This window comes from Geotrypetes seraphini, chromosome 13, assembly GCF_902459505.1.
Source record: "Geotrypetes seraphini chromosome 13, aGeoSer1.1, whole genome shotgun sequence".
NCBI classification, from domain to species: domain Eukaryota; kingdom Metazoa; phylum Chordata; class Amphibia; order Gymnophiona; family Dermophiidae; genus Geotrypetes; species Geotrypetes seraphini.
The window spans coordinates 71,886,046-71,899,421 of record NC_047096.1 but is presented as its reverse complement, the minus strand read 5'-3'; the positions used below and the strand labels follow the sequence as shown (position 1 = coordinate 71,899,421).

The following is a 13,376-nucleotide window of genomic DNA, read 5'->3' as shown; positions in this document are numbered from 1 at the left end:
AGTAATTTTGAGCGGCGCGCACCTCCGCGCTGCGCTCAATTGTCTGGGCGCGCCTTTGTATTTCGCACCGTTGTCTATGAACCGAAATCTCAGGAGGCACACTGGTGTATAGAATAGCACTGATTCTTCTGGCACCACATTATAGAATCTGGCCCACAGTGTGTAGAAACCACAAACCAAAACTGGGGTTGATGAACTTGAAATTCTCAGATTTATTAATAACACAGAATAAAATACATAAATCAATAAAAACAATAACAGCTGGCAATCTCTGTAAGGAGAAAAAGCCATTTGTGTACAAAAAGTTCCACCTTGTCAAATACAATTGTAATAGGCAAGGATTCCACAGACCTGAATGGCAAATCATCTGGCAAATGATGTAGCAAATAGGAAACCAAATAGATGACTAGGACCCTACACGGTCTGTGTTTCGGCATGTAGAAATGCCTTCATCAGGGGTCCCTCACTGAAATCATGCAGCTGATCCAAAGGAAAAACAATTTCCTAAAGCATGCAAAGTAATGAACTTTCCTGAATTTCCTGAGCAAAAACACTCAGTAAGGGTTGTTGTTTTTTTCCAACTACCTGGGGATTTCACCCCTATGTTTTAACAGCCACTCCCTACCTCCCTCCATGTACATAGGGTAGTCATTCTCATGAGAATCCTACAGCCGGTGGCTCTCTCCAGAACCCCAAATTCATAGATCCACTGGCCACTAGGTATTTTTATTTGAAGGGGTTCTTTGATGCTTTGTATTGGGTGATTATTCTGTTTTATTGCGCTTATCTTTATTGTGAAATCTTATTTGTATGACAAATTTGTTTGAGAAATCTTTTTTGTGAATTCTTCCCCTTACCAAATGTTTAAGGAAACCTGTGAAATCTCTTTCATATGACAATTTTGGCTAAAGAAACCCAACTATGCACCTGGCAGATTCTCTTTGTTGTAAACTGCTCTGAACTGTTAAGGTATAGCGGGTTATAAATAAATTATTATTATTATTTCAGTTGTGAATGTTATGTTGTAACCTGCTTAGATTTCTTCAGATAATGTGGGATATAAGTTTGAATAAATATCTTAATAAAATAATAAATAAATAAAGATCACCAAGTAGCAGACAACTTTCTTCTCACAGACACTTGCATGTACATCAGTGGTCTCAAACTTGCGGCCCTGGGGCCACATGCGGCCCGCCAGTTACTATTTTGAGGCCCTCAGTATGTTTATCATAATCACAAAAGCAAAATAAAAGTTTCTTGATCCTATGTCTCTAGCTATAAATTGCAATATTATTATTAGGACTTAGCCAAAAGGAAAGATTTATAAACTATAAACCTTGTAACCCATTCTGAGCTACTGGGAGGATGGGATAGAAATTGAATTAAATAAAATAAAGAGTTTCACCTCATGCAAAATTGTCATTTCTTTAATAAGACATTAAGTATTTTTTTTCTGAGGCCCTCCAAGTACCTACAAATCCAAAATGTGGCCCTTCAAAGGGTTTGAGTTTGAGACCACTTATGTACATGTATGTACACTTGAAAGCAATGAATGCACACACATGCTAACGTAAGTATAATCAGACTTAATCCAACTCTTACCCTGACCGTCAGTATCTTCATGTCGTGGCTGGACCCCCGGCTTGGGTAGTCTGGGTCAAACACAGTGCCTGTCTCCCTCATGAACTTAGGTTTTAGGATATAACCGCACTGACCATTTTCCAGGAACCGGCCCTGGTTCAGATCCATCTCGTAGCCAGGTGTCTGGAAATTCAGAGCCACTAAAGGAAAAACAGGGAGACTTCAGAGAGAGATGACATTGAGGGAGGACAAAAGCAGCCACTGACCAGGCTTTGGGCTGTAAAAATGCTCACTGACCATTAGCTTGAGACATTAAGCATGCCGGTTACTTATCTTTTGTTTGCTAGGAAAACAGAGGGTAATAGGATGATCAAAATATTTTGATTCTACTAATCCAAAAATGATAAAGATTGCTAAAAACTGCTGATCAAATATGAATTTTGCAGTATCTAAAGACAAACTATCTACTTTCACTATCCAGATATATATTACTTTATATTACCTGGTGGAATTCTGTATGTCTCATTGCTAAATTTGAAAGGGCTTTTGCTGAAAAAAGAGGTAGTTTGCACACATATCGTAAGATATGGAAACCTCTCCTAAAATATAGTGACGTAGCAGATTAATTTTGTTGAAATTTATTAATGTACATCCATGCTGTTAGTTATATGTTGATTATTGCTATTATCCATTGGTAGTTGCTAGTGAGCTACCTTTATCTGTGCTGTGTTTTAATTGTGTTAATTTTTTTTTCTGATGTATTATATAACTGTTATTATATAGGACGATTGTATAATTAAAAAATTTATTGAACTAAAAAAAAAAAATTCCAATATTTTCTTTGAGCCCTCTCAGTTACAATTTTTTCTTGAAGCAAAGGAGTAATACTGTCTAGGCCTCTAGTGAAGTAATGGTCCTTCTAAGTAGTTTGAAGATGTAACAGTACCAATTAACTATTATTTTTCATTTTTTCCTTTAGTAATCATTCTCTCTGATATTGTGAATTGTCTCTCCCCAAAATGTGGACTATGATAGAGTCTGAGTAATTCTTTTTTGGACCAGATGATCCAAGTTTTATTGTTTCTTACTTGTAAAATGTGGCAAAGTCTCTTGTTTTTTGTATATATAAAGGTTTATGTATATATATATATATATATATATATATATAAATTATAAATAAAGAATTTTAAAAAAAGAAAACAACAGCTGCAGAGTGCTAGGAGTGAATAATACACATCTGGGTTGGCAAAAGCGGGAAGGCTCTTTCCCTCCATCCCTACTTCCAGCACACATAAGGCAGGGGTGTAGCCAGACATCCAATTTTGGGTAGGCCTGGGCCTAGGGTTACCATATGGCTCCAGAAAAAGAAGAATAGATTGAGATATCCGGGTTTTACTTCCACAATAGAAGTAAAATCCGGATGTCTCAATCCATCCTCTTTTTTCTGGAGCCATATGTTAACCCTACCTGGGCCCAAGTTGAGTAGGCAGAATAATCCTGCCTCACTGCCAATCTGGTCTCTCAATCCGCCTCCTGTCACCCACTCCCACTGTTGCAAGCTACCCACCACTGGGTACCTTCTAAAGTTCAAGATCTTTGATGGCAGCAAACTGCATGACTTAATAGGCTGCTTGCACTGGCCTCACAGCCTTCCTTCTGATGCAAATTCCTATGTCCACATAGGTGGGATACGTCAAAAGGAAGGCTGCGGACCTGGCACCACCAGCAAAGATCTCAACTTTAAGCAAGATTTTAGCTGGCAGGGCCTGGGGAGCCCTGTCAGTTACACCAGAGTTATGCCGCTTCTAGGTGGGCCCTAAGCTACTGGCATGAGGTGGGGAAGATGCTGCTTCTCTTACCTAGCTGAGAGCCAGTGTTCCACATTTCCTGAGGGTTGTAGTTGGAAGAATCTGTCCTGAGGCCAGAGGGATAGATGCGACTGAGATAATGGATGCTATGACACACTAAATCATTTCCTGCAGCAAGAGTAGCCAAAGGAATAAATCAGAGTTTTACCTTTATTGAAATTCATTTTTAAGGTAAGAAAAAAACAGTTCAAAACAGTTCTTCATAAATATGGCTGACTCAAAACCTACGTCCAGTTTTATGTTAGGAAAAGCATGCTTTAAAACCAGGCAGGTCAATTTTCAAACTTTTTACCTCAGATAAACACCTGTTTATTCACACATAAAATTGTCCCTGTGGTGTGAGCAAAAGTTCTTGTGCTACTCACAGTGGGCCACAATTACCTGCCAAATGGTGGGAGGGGGGTTACGTTGGGGAGGGAATGTACAAGCGGAGACTGCATTTTCAAATCTTCATGGGTGATCATGTGTTTATACTCCCGCTGCCAGCCTTGGATTTTCAAAGGGAAATTTTGTGTGGATTTTCCCTTTGAAAATGTATTTCCAGGTTTGCATATATTGTGCAGGCACCACTAGTACTTTGAAAATGTACCCCAATATTATTTTTTCTGTCATTTAGGAATAGCACACACTAGGACTCGCTATTCCCCCAGGTGACAGTCTAACCTTCAATTCCATCTTTGCTGCACTGGGTCTTATGTATGTGGACTCGCTGTTCTACTTGCATGCTCCTACCTCATGTTATATATAAGTACGCTACACGCCCGTTTGTTTACTCTTACTTCATGTTCATGATGTAACTTTGCTGCATTCTTGCAGCCTCTCTTGTTGTAAACCGTCTTGAACTGAAAGGTATGACGGGATATAAATAAAGCTATTATTATTATTCCCCCAGGTGACAGTCTAACCTTCAATTCCATCTTTGCCCTCTTGGCCTTATATATGTGGACAGATACCTATTACATGTAGGGTCACAGAACCCAGAACAGGCCTGAGGTCCTAGAACGCATTTACTCAGGCCTCTGTCTCCATATGAATTTGTTTTGCACTTACCAAAGACCACTATGAATTTATTTGTTCAATTTTTCAGCCCATCTTCCCAATAATGCCCTGGCCACCTTATGAAGGTGACAGTAGCCAGGTGGCATTGCCATTATAATCCATGGTATGCTGGGTCCAATCTCAATCTCAAATGTTCTTAGTACTTTTAACTGGAGGGTTTGTAGCACAGTAAAAGACCTCTGAGAAGCATTTGAGAAGAGCCTCCAGTCAGCTCTGCTTAAACAGCCTCACATAGATCAAAGACCCGACCTCATCACTGTTCTGAGGATGTTATGGAAAGTTTGATCTGCCACATTTGTACGAATTTCCCACAATTTTTAACCTTGTTTTACAGTATTTCTATTGTGGGGTTTGTTTGGTTTTAATTGTACACCGCCTACAAGTCTGATTAGGCGGTATAAGAAATTTTAAATAAACTTGAAACTTGAGAGGCCTATAGGTGAACCTATGACTTACACAAACACGCCATTTCCTGGTGTCACCATATTCAGAAAATAAATCAACAACAGTGTATCCTGATTTAAAGATTTTCTGGGGAACAAAAATATAAGAATAGACTTACTGAGTCCATCAAGCCCAGTACCATTGGTCTGACCCAGTAAGGCTATTCTTATATTTTTGTTCCCCAGAAAATCTTTAAATCAGGATACACTGTTGTTTTATTTTCTGAATATGGTGACACCAGGAGATGGTGTGTTTGTGTAAGTCATAGGTTCATCTATAGGCCTCTCCCTTCACATGCCTTCTGCGAAATTCATACAATTTTGAGGTGGATTCTCTTTGACATCTTAAGTTGTTCTTTCTTTTCGGTCCGTCTCTCTCTCTCAGGGTCTGAGTCACCAAATTTTTCTCCCAATGATACAGAACAGGGGAAAAGCTTTAGTGTAGGGGTGGGCAATCATGATTCTCAAGGGCAACAACCCAATTGGGTTTTTAAGATTTCTGCAATGAGTATGCATGAGATATATTTGCATACAATGGAAGCAATATATGCAAATCAATCCCATGCATATTCATTGTGAAAATCTTGAAAACTTGACTGGGTTGTGGCCCTCAAAAACTGTGGTTGCCCATCCCTGCCTTAGTGAACCAGCCTCTGATCTGAGGGGCCACCTTGGGCTACAATGCTAAGGAAGAAAATATTTTTTCACTCAATATGTAATTAAACTCTGGAATTCATTGTCATAGAATGTGGTGAAAGCAGTTAGTTTAGCATGGTTTAAAAAAAGATAGATAATTTCTTAAAATAAAAGTTTGTAAGCCATTATGAAGATGGACGGGAAAATCCGCTGCTTATCTCTAGGATAAGCAGCACAAAATCTATTTTATTCATTTGGGTTCTTGCTAGGTACTTGTGACCTGGATTGACCACTGTTGGAAACAGGATACTTTACTTGATGAAGGTCTGTCCAAATATGGCAACTCTTATGCTCTTATGGAGGTGACAGTAACCAGGTAACATTGCCCTTTTCCTGTGGAAAGGATGTGAGCTTTTCCCTTTGCCCTCTCCCCGATGGGGTGATGGCCCTTGGCTACTGGGTGACTGAGAAAGGCCGTGGGAGGGACCAGTCTGGCTCAGAGAGGGTTTCAGGTACAGGATAAAAGGGGCCAAGCCAAATAGCTTCTTTTCTGTTCCTACTCCTGCTCACCTACCCCCTGGGGAAGACCTCAGGGAACAAGTGTGGAGGGACTGGGCAGTTGTAGTTCAGAAGTAGTGGATGCCTAAGCCAATTGTTATAGACCCAGGACTATTTTTTCAGCATTGGGGGAAGCTGTTTCTGACACCAGCTGGTTGTATGCCCCTGATGCAGCCTTGTAAGCGAACTGCGGCCACATCGGGCACTATTCCTGGGAGCGTTTTGATTAAATACAAGTTTTTTCTTCATGCGATCTGCTTGTTGTCTTCAAGGTTTATTAAAATTTGATATCCCGCCTTCTCCAAATTCAAAGCGGTTTTACAAAAAGTAAAATAGCATGTTTACAGCAAAATCTAAAAATTTAAAAAGGGGAATGACATGACTCAACAACATAAAAACATAAGACATAGACAGACCAGAAGGATATGGCGATACTCGAGAGGGTTCAGAAAAGAGCGATGCGATTGATAAAAGGTATGGAAAACCTTTCATATGCTGAAAGATAGAGAAACTGGGGCTCTTTTTTTCCTAGAGAAGCGAAGACTTAGAGGGGACATGATAGAGACTTACAAGATCATGAAGGGCATAGAGAAAGTGGAGAGGGACAGATTCTTCAAACGTTCGAAAACTACAAGAACGAGAGGGCATTTGGAAAAGTTAAGAGGGGATAGATTCAGAACCAATGCTAGGAAGTTCTTCACCCAAAGGGTGGTGGACACATGGAATGCACTTCCAGAGGGCGTGATATACGGTTTTGGGGCTCAAGAAGGGATTGGATGATTTCCTGAAGGAAAAGGGGATAGAAGGGTATAGATAGAGGATTACTATACCGGTCCTGGACCTGATGGGCCATCGCATGAGCGGACTGCTGGGCATGATGGACCTCTGGTCTGACACAGCAGATGCACTGCTTATGTTCTTATGACCATAAATGCGAGACACATTGGAACAAGAGGAGAAAGGGGAAGAACTACAATAAATGAAAGTAAAGAACAATTATGGGAAAAATACAAAAAGGATCGGCCTGAGGGCCAGCACTAATATTGTTTTAATGTGTCCTTAGAAGGTCAAGTTTCAAAGGTGTCTAAGCCAGTACATCCATCTTGGGGGAGGGGGGTTTACAGCGAGAGGGTACAGATCACCCAGGACTGAAGGTTATCACCTCCCAAAAGGGTCAGGTGGAAGTGGAAGGATTGGGGTATGAGCAGACTTTTGATGGCAGACCAAGGGCAAAGAACTGAACATGCTGTGATTGAACCGGCCCGGGATAGATGTATGCAATATAGCTGTGACCTTGTGTGGCAAATGGTCTGAGTGTGCTTAGTCTGGGTGATCAGATGGGGGAGAGGAAGGACCATATGCCTGCCTGGGTTACCCTTCCCTTTGTCTTGCCCATCCTTCTCTTGCTCTCAGACTGTCACCAGCCTTCCCTTCCCCTCTCCTTTCTCTTCATACTCACACACCTCAGTTGCCCTTGACAGCACATTCATTGTATCCTCACTCGTTTGCCCCTTTAAAACTTAATGGCATCAGGAAAGTTAATATAGCTTGCAAAATATAGGGACTGAAAGGGATGTTTATTTTCCAGGTCTCTGGTTTTATGTTTGGCTTATCTTGGGCCAGGTTTCTGTCCTGTCTGTTTTGAAATCTATCCTTCTTTTTATCAGGCTCGGAGCTGTATATGATTGAGGGATGGTGATATGCCAGTGACTCACCCTATCACTATCTCCCTTCCCCATAGTGAGATGACAATTACCACAATCCTTCATGAGTTTCCGCACTTTCCTCTCACTGAAAGATGACATCTCGTTTGCTGCCTGCATCTTCCCAAAACCATGAAACGGGATGGTCCGGCAGTACACCACCACGTCTGACAGCTCCACGGAGATCTCTGCAGAGTCCTTAGGCTGCATGGAGGGAACCACAATGGCAGCTTCATTCACAATGGAGGGATGAAGGGGCCACCACTGCCAACCTGAAAGGCCTAGCCAGGGCTCTGGGCCTAGCACATCTCCTAACTGCTATATCATGAAGATGGAGAGAAGCCATACATCTATATCTATGAGGGAAGAGGTTCTTCAGTGACAGTTCTGTTCCAGCCTGGGCAGGTGTAGTAGAGAATGTTTATTGAATTTGTATCCAATTGAGGAAAACTGTCAATGACCTGCATCTCCCTCTGTGAATTCATATTGTTCTGTGACAGGATGGAGGCAGTTGAAGAGGCAGGGATCATCTCTTACATGTTTAATGTACAGCACTGCGTAGGTCTGGCTGCACTAAAGTAGTAATATTAGTAGGCTGCACTGCCCAATCAAGCCACTCAGCTCCATTTCAGCAAGCACAGAAGTGACAACAAATGGGCCCCATACACTGGCCACACAGGAAGTCACAGAAGCCACCCTGTTACCTCCTCAACCATAGATCCTGCCCAGCACTGTTTGCTCTGACATAGTAAGGGTAGGAGGCACCTGGGGTGGTGAGCCCCCCACATCCCCCCATGCCCCCCACGCCTTCCTCTTCACGCTCCTGCTCCTCCCCAACCCACACTCAACACTCACACTCTCCCTCCCCCCCCCATACCTCTAAATCTTCACCAGTGCGAGTAGCTTTTCTCCAGCATGCCTCTCGCACCAGCTTTGGATTTCCCTCTGACATCACTTCTTGGCCCCTTGACCTGGAAGTGATTCAGAGGGGAACCAGGCTGGCACAAGCAACAGGCAGGAGAAGTTGCTTGCACTAGTGAAGATCTATAGAGGTAAGGGGTGGTGGGGGGAGGGATAGCATGAATGTGGCATGGTGTGGTGGGGCGGAGAGGTTCTGGCACCCAGGGCACGCCGCGACCCCGCCCCCCCCCTCTTACTATGCCACTGCATCAACCTGTGACCTTAGCAGCTGAAGGAGAGGAAGAGTCTACACTCCTGCAGGATAGTCCCTGCCCTTTCTGATTCTGTGCTGTGGGTGGTAGGGGGAGTTCAGACTTCCACCCTGTCTACTCACCTGCAACCGATCCATCTCATAATAGGACACCTGAAAAGGAGAAAAGACAAACTTTAGGGACTTGTGGTTCTCCGCTTTTCAGGACTAGGCAGTGCAAGGAAATGGCCGTAGACAAGAGTGCTTGCCAAGGTGATTGTATTCCATATCCTGATCAGGAAACAGAACAGGAAAAGATTCATGTAGGGGGGTCAGAGGTTTTTGCTTTGACAGGCCCATATTTAAGAAAATCCAGAAGTTTGCCAGTCACTAAGGAATATCTTTTGTGCTCTGCAATCTACCTCCTCAGCAAGTTTTACAGGCTTTGAGCTTTTCATTAATCTTTTCTGAGGTTGAAAAAATGAGTCTCAGAAACCTCAGAGATGGCTCCAGTGGGGGAGGAAAGAAGTAAGGGAAAAGTTGCTCACTCCGCCTTGTTTTAGAGCAAGTACAAACCTATAAAGCACCGCAGTCTAGGGGCAATTGCCTGGTATGTTGCCTATTGTAGGGTTACCACATGGCTCCAGAAAAAGGAGGACGGATTGAGACATCCGAGTTTTACTTCCTTTGAAAGCAATGGAAGTAAGGAGGACAGCTTTAGACATTCCGGTTTTACTTTCATTAAAAGCAATGGAAGTAAAATCCAGATGTTTCAATCTATCATCTTTTTTTAAGGAGCCATATAGTAACCCTAGCAAGTGCCTGGGGCACTTTTGTTTACACAAAGCTTGGAGCTAATTTTCAAATAGAAACTAACCAGGTAGTTGTCCTGTGAAAAGTATGTACAAAGTCTGCACTTGCATTAAGCATCTTTTGCATCAATCCCCTGCAGATTATCTCAGTTGTCTCAGCCATACTATCAGAGTGCAAACATATTTCACTGGTATTTTGAAAAGATCTGATAAAGAGAATTGTACAAGGGCTAGCTAAATTCTTATTTACCCTTCTTGTCTGCATTTGCATCTGCTCTTCTTCCTCTTCCTCCAACTCTTCCTCGTTGGGGTTCCAGACACTTCCTTCATTTTTCAGGAACTGAAGTTTCTTACCTTTCACCAGAATTTTTCCTTTCAGCTGCTGCAGGAGAACAAAAGATCTGTGTCTTGGGCAGCCAGAACTTTTCCTATGGCTTTAACAAATTCCAACCAAAACCAGAAAAATATTTCAAAACCAGATCATATCCACAACAGTGGTGTTGCTACAGATGGCCCCAGGGACCTAGGCCCTCTCACCTTCAGCTCTGGCTCCCTCTGCTTTCAAGGTTGGTTGGGATGCCAAGCCTAGGATTACCAGATTTTGCTTTGGACCACTAGACCCACTCCCAGGCCCTCTCAGTTCCACCCATCCCCACTCCATTACAAGTGAGGGGGAAAGGGGAGAGAATATTGAGCCCCCTCTGCCTGTTTTTGTTTTGGGAACCCCCAAAATGGCCATTTGGCTACGCTACTGATCCACAATCCCTAGCACCCATAAAATCAGATTTTACATGCTCCCAAACTAGCCTAGCTGACTGGAAACTCAAAACTGGTTAAATATGCTGTTGATAAAGAAAGAAATCAAATGGCCAGATGACCCACCTCTGGTGATGGCAACTCAGTTGACACTTTGTCATCTAGAGGTTTGGTAATCAGCATGTTTCCCAGGATGCTCTTCAGATGCCGGGCCATAATGGTTTGCTGTTCCAGTCCACAGTGATTTTCTATCGATAGGATAACTGGATAAGGGGAATGCTAGAGGAGGGAGAGAGTGAGAGAAAGTGGTCAGGAGAAATTAAGAAAGGAAGTCTGGACAGGAACCTGTGACAGTGATCGTATCCAAAACCAGTACAAGTGAACTCTGATCAGTCAGTTTTACCATAAACACAACCACTACAGTGAATGAATGAAGCAGGCAGGATCATTCCATTAGAAGGGCATTTTAGACAGGGTGTCCAACTCAAAATATGAATGTCCAAGTCTCCACATCACACATGGACATCCATTTCTCATATATTTTAGAACAGGATCTGCCGATATATATTCTAAAATACAAGAAAATGGACATCCATTTCACAAACTGAAATATCCAAACTATGAATGGGGTAAAACAAGGGATGTGGATGTCCTTGCAGTAGTCGAGGAACATCAATATTATACAGTAAAATGATCACATAAACATCTGTATAGAGAAACAGCATACTTATTAGAGCATCCAGCTGAGAAAAGATGCCCATTCAAATCCTACTGTAGCTGTTTGTAATTTCCTTCTTTTTTTTTTTAATTGTGACACTCTCCCACCCCCAAAGGATATAAAGATACCGTTTGTTTAGCCACCCTTCAATAAAAACCTGCCAAAACAAAAAATTCCTAAACAGAACAATAGCCTTCCAAGCAAGTCAACAAAACAATTGGCTAGGCAACTTCATCAAACTCTCCTCATCCTACCTTAACTTCAGAAAACTAATTAAAACAAACCTGTTCAACCGATTTGTAACCAAGAACCCTTAAACCCTCTACTGCACTCCTTTCCACATCTTCTTGCTTCCCCACATTGTGACTTTATGTAACCAAAATCCTCAGTTATTTTTTTCTTCTTCGCTGTATCCAAAATCTCCATTGTTATTTTCCTTCACTGACTGTCCAGCTCTTCTTGTTGTAAACCGCCTCAAACTACTATGGCTTTGGCGATATATAAAAATAAAATTATTATTATTATTATTACTGTGATTTCCCTTACTCCATCCGGTGGACAGCTGCTCAATATGTAGCCTGGACAAGTCAAGTCCAAGATCTAAATATGAATTCCCACTTTCCTCTTCTGCAACCGGAGTTGGATGTCCATCTTTTGGCCCCTCCCCAATCTCACCCAAAACATGCCCAGACCATATCCCCTTGCCATATGGACATACAGCAGTTTTACACATCTGTATCCCAGCTTTATAAAATCAGGATTTGGACATCCATACAATATGGTTGTCTAAATGCCAGTTTTCAGACATCCAAACCACGAAGAACTTCTAAAACAACTATCTATGGGTATAGGTAGGATCAAAAAAATGGGTCCTTTTTTTTTCTATTTTATGCAATACTTTGAGTCTCCAGTAGAGACATTTCTGTACATTAAAAACACAAAGTGCTTCAATAGGTTTTACTAGAATGGATGCAGAAACCCTGCCCTTTTAATCTCACTGTCTCACTGTATGTTGAGATTTGTCTGTCACCGCTTCCAAACTTTATGCTCATAAACACTAAACAGTGAAAGATGAGAGAACATTGTGGGGAGGGGGGGTATACTAGGACAAATCAACACCCTAAAGATTAGAAACAGCATAAACTATATGAATCTACTGTCCACAACCCCAGTTTCATCCTTAGAAGGAAAAATAGATCTTTGCAGGTGGGACTGTCTAAACTAAACCTTAAGCTTATATACCACATATTCTCAATAAATACAGAGCGTGACATGGTTTACAAAATTTAAAAGGGACTGTACTTGACTGTCTCAGGTGATACAAAGGCAAGTAGAGATTAGGACACCGTGTACCCTGAATGTGGCAAGACAAGCAACGCTTCCCACACCAACCCCAAACCTTAGGTTTCCCAGAGACGGAGCTGTCCCTCACCTTGAATGCATATTCTCGGATCGTGTGAATGACATCTTTGAATAGGATCTTGGAGGTCAGGGTGTGGCCGTGATAAATAATGGGCTCTCCATTGGATCCCTCCCAGCAGTCCAGCTCCACGCAGCGACAGCCACTCATAAATGCTCTGCGGAGAAAAGGCTCTCTGTCAACTAGTAGCTGTGTGAGAGGTCAGCGTGGAAAGATCGCTCCTGCCCCGCTACACCAGCAGGACTTTAAAGGTAAGCTGTGGGGGCGGGAGGGAGGCTGCTTATCTGGAGACTTGCAAATAACTGACTTCGCAAATCGGTTATACTGCAAATATGGAGGGAGACCTGTAATTTATTGTGTATGTTATTTTTGTAAATTGCTTAGAACTTTTGGATTGCATGCAGTGAGAGGAGGCACCTGGTGTGGTGGCAATGCCCCATGCCCCACACTCCTACCGTTTCCCACTCCTTCACTGATCCCATGTCACACTTGTACCCTCCCTTTCTCCGTACCACTTTAAATCTTCACCAGCACGAGTAGCTTCTTCAGCCTGTTGCTCGTGCCAGCGCTGGCTTTGCCTCTGATGTCACTTCCTGGCCCTGCGACCCAGAAGTGATTTCTGAGGAGAGCCAGGCCAGCACGAGCAGCAAGTCAGAGAAGTTGCTCGCACTG

General features: G+C 42.5%; 1 protein-coding gene across 3 annotated transcripts in view; it reads right to left on the bottom strand.

The window, feature by feature from the left end:
• PLCD3 (phospholipase C delta 3) overlaps positions 1-13,376 on the bottom strand; it is a 116,829-nt gene that overhangs the window by 16,045 nt on the left and 87,408 nt on the right. For all 3 annotated transcript variants that reach the window (XM_033917509.1, XM_033917508.1, XM_033917507.1), the window contains 7 exons: positions 12,717-12,861; positions 10,693-10,845; positions 10,061-10,192; positions 9,143-9,172; positions 7,902-8,052; positions 3,441-3,557; positions 1,603-1,781 (listed from right to left, as the gene is read on the bottom strand). In XM_033917509.1, the coding sequence (XP_033773400.1) occupies positions 1,603-1,781; positions 3,441-3,557; positions 7,902-8,052; positions 9,143-9,172; positions 10,061-10,192; positions 10,693-10,845; positions 12,717-12,861 (907 nt within the window). The remainder of the gene's footprint in view (positions 1-1,602; positions 1,782-3,440; positions 3,558-7,901; positions 8,053-9,142; positions 9,173-10,060; positions 10,193-10,692; positions 10,846-12,716; positions 12,862-13,376) is intronic.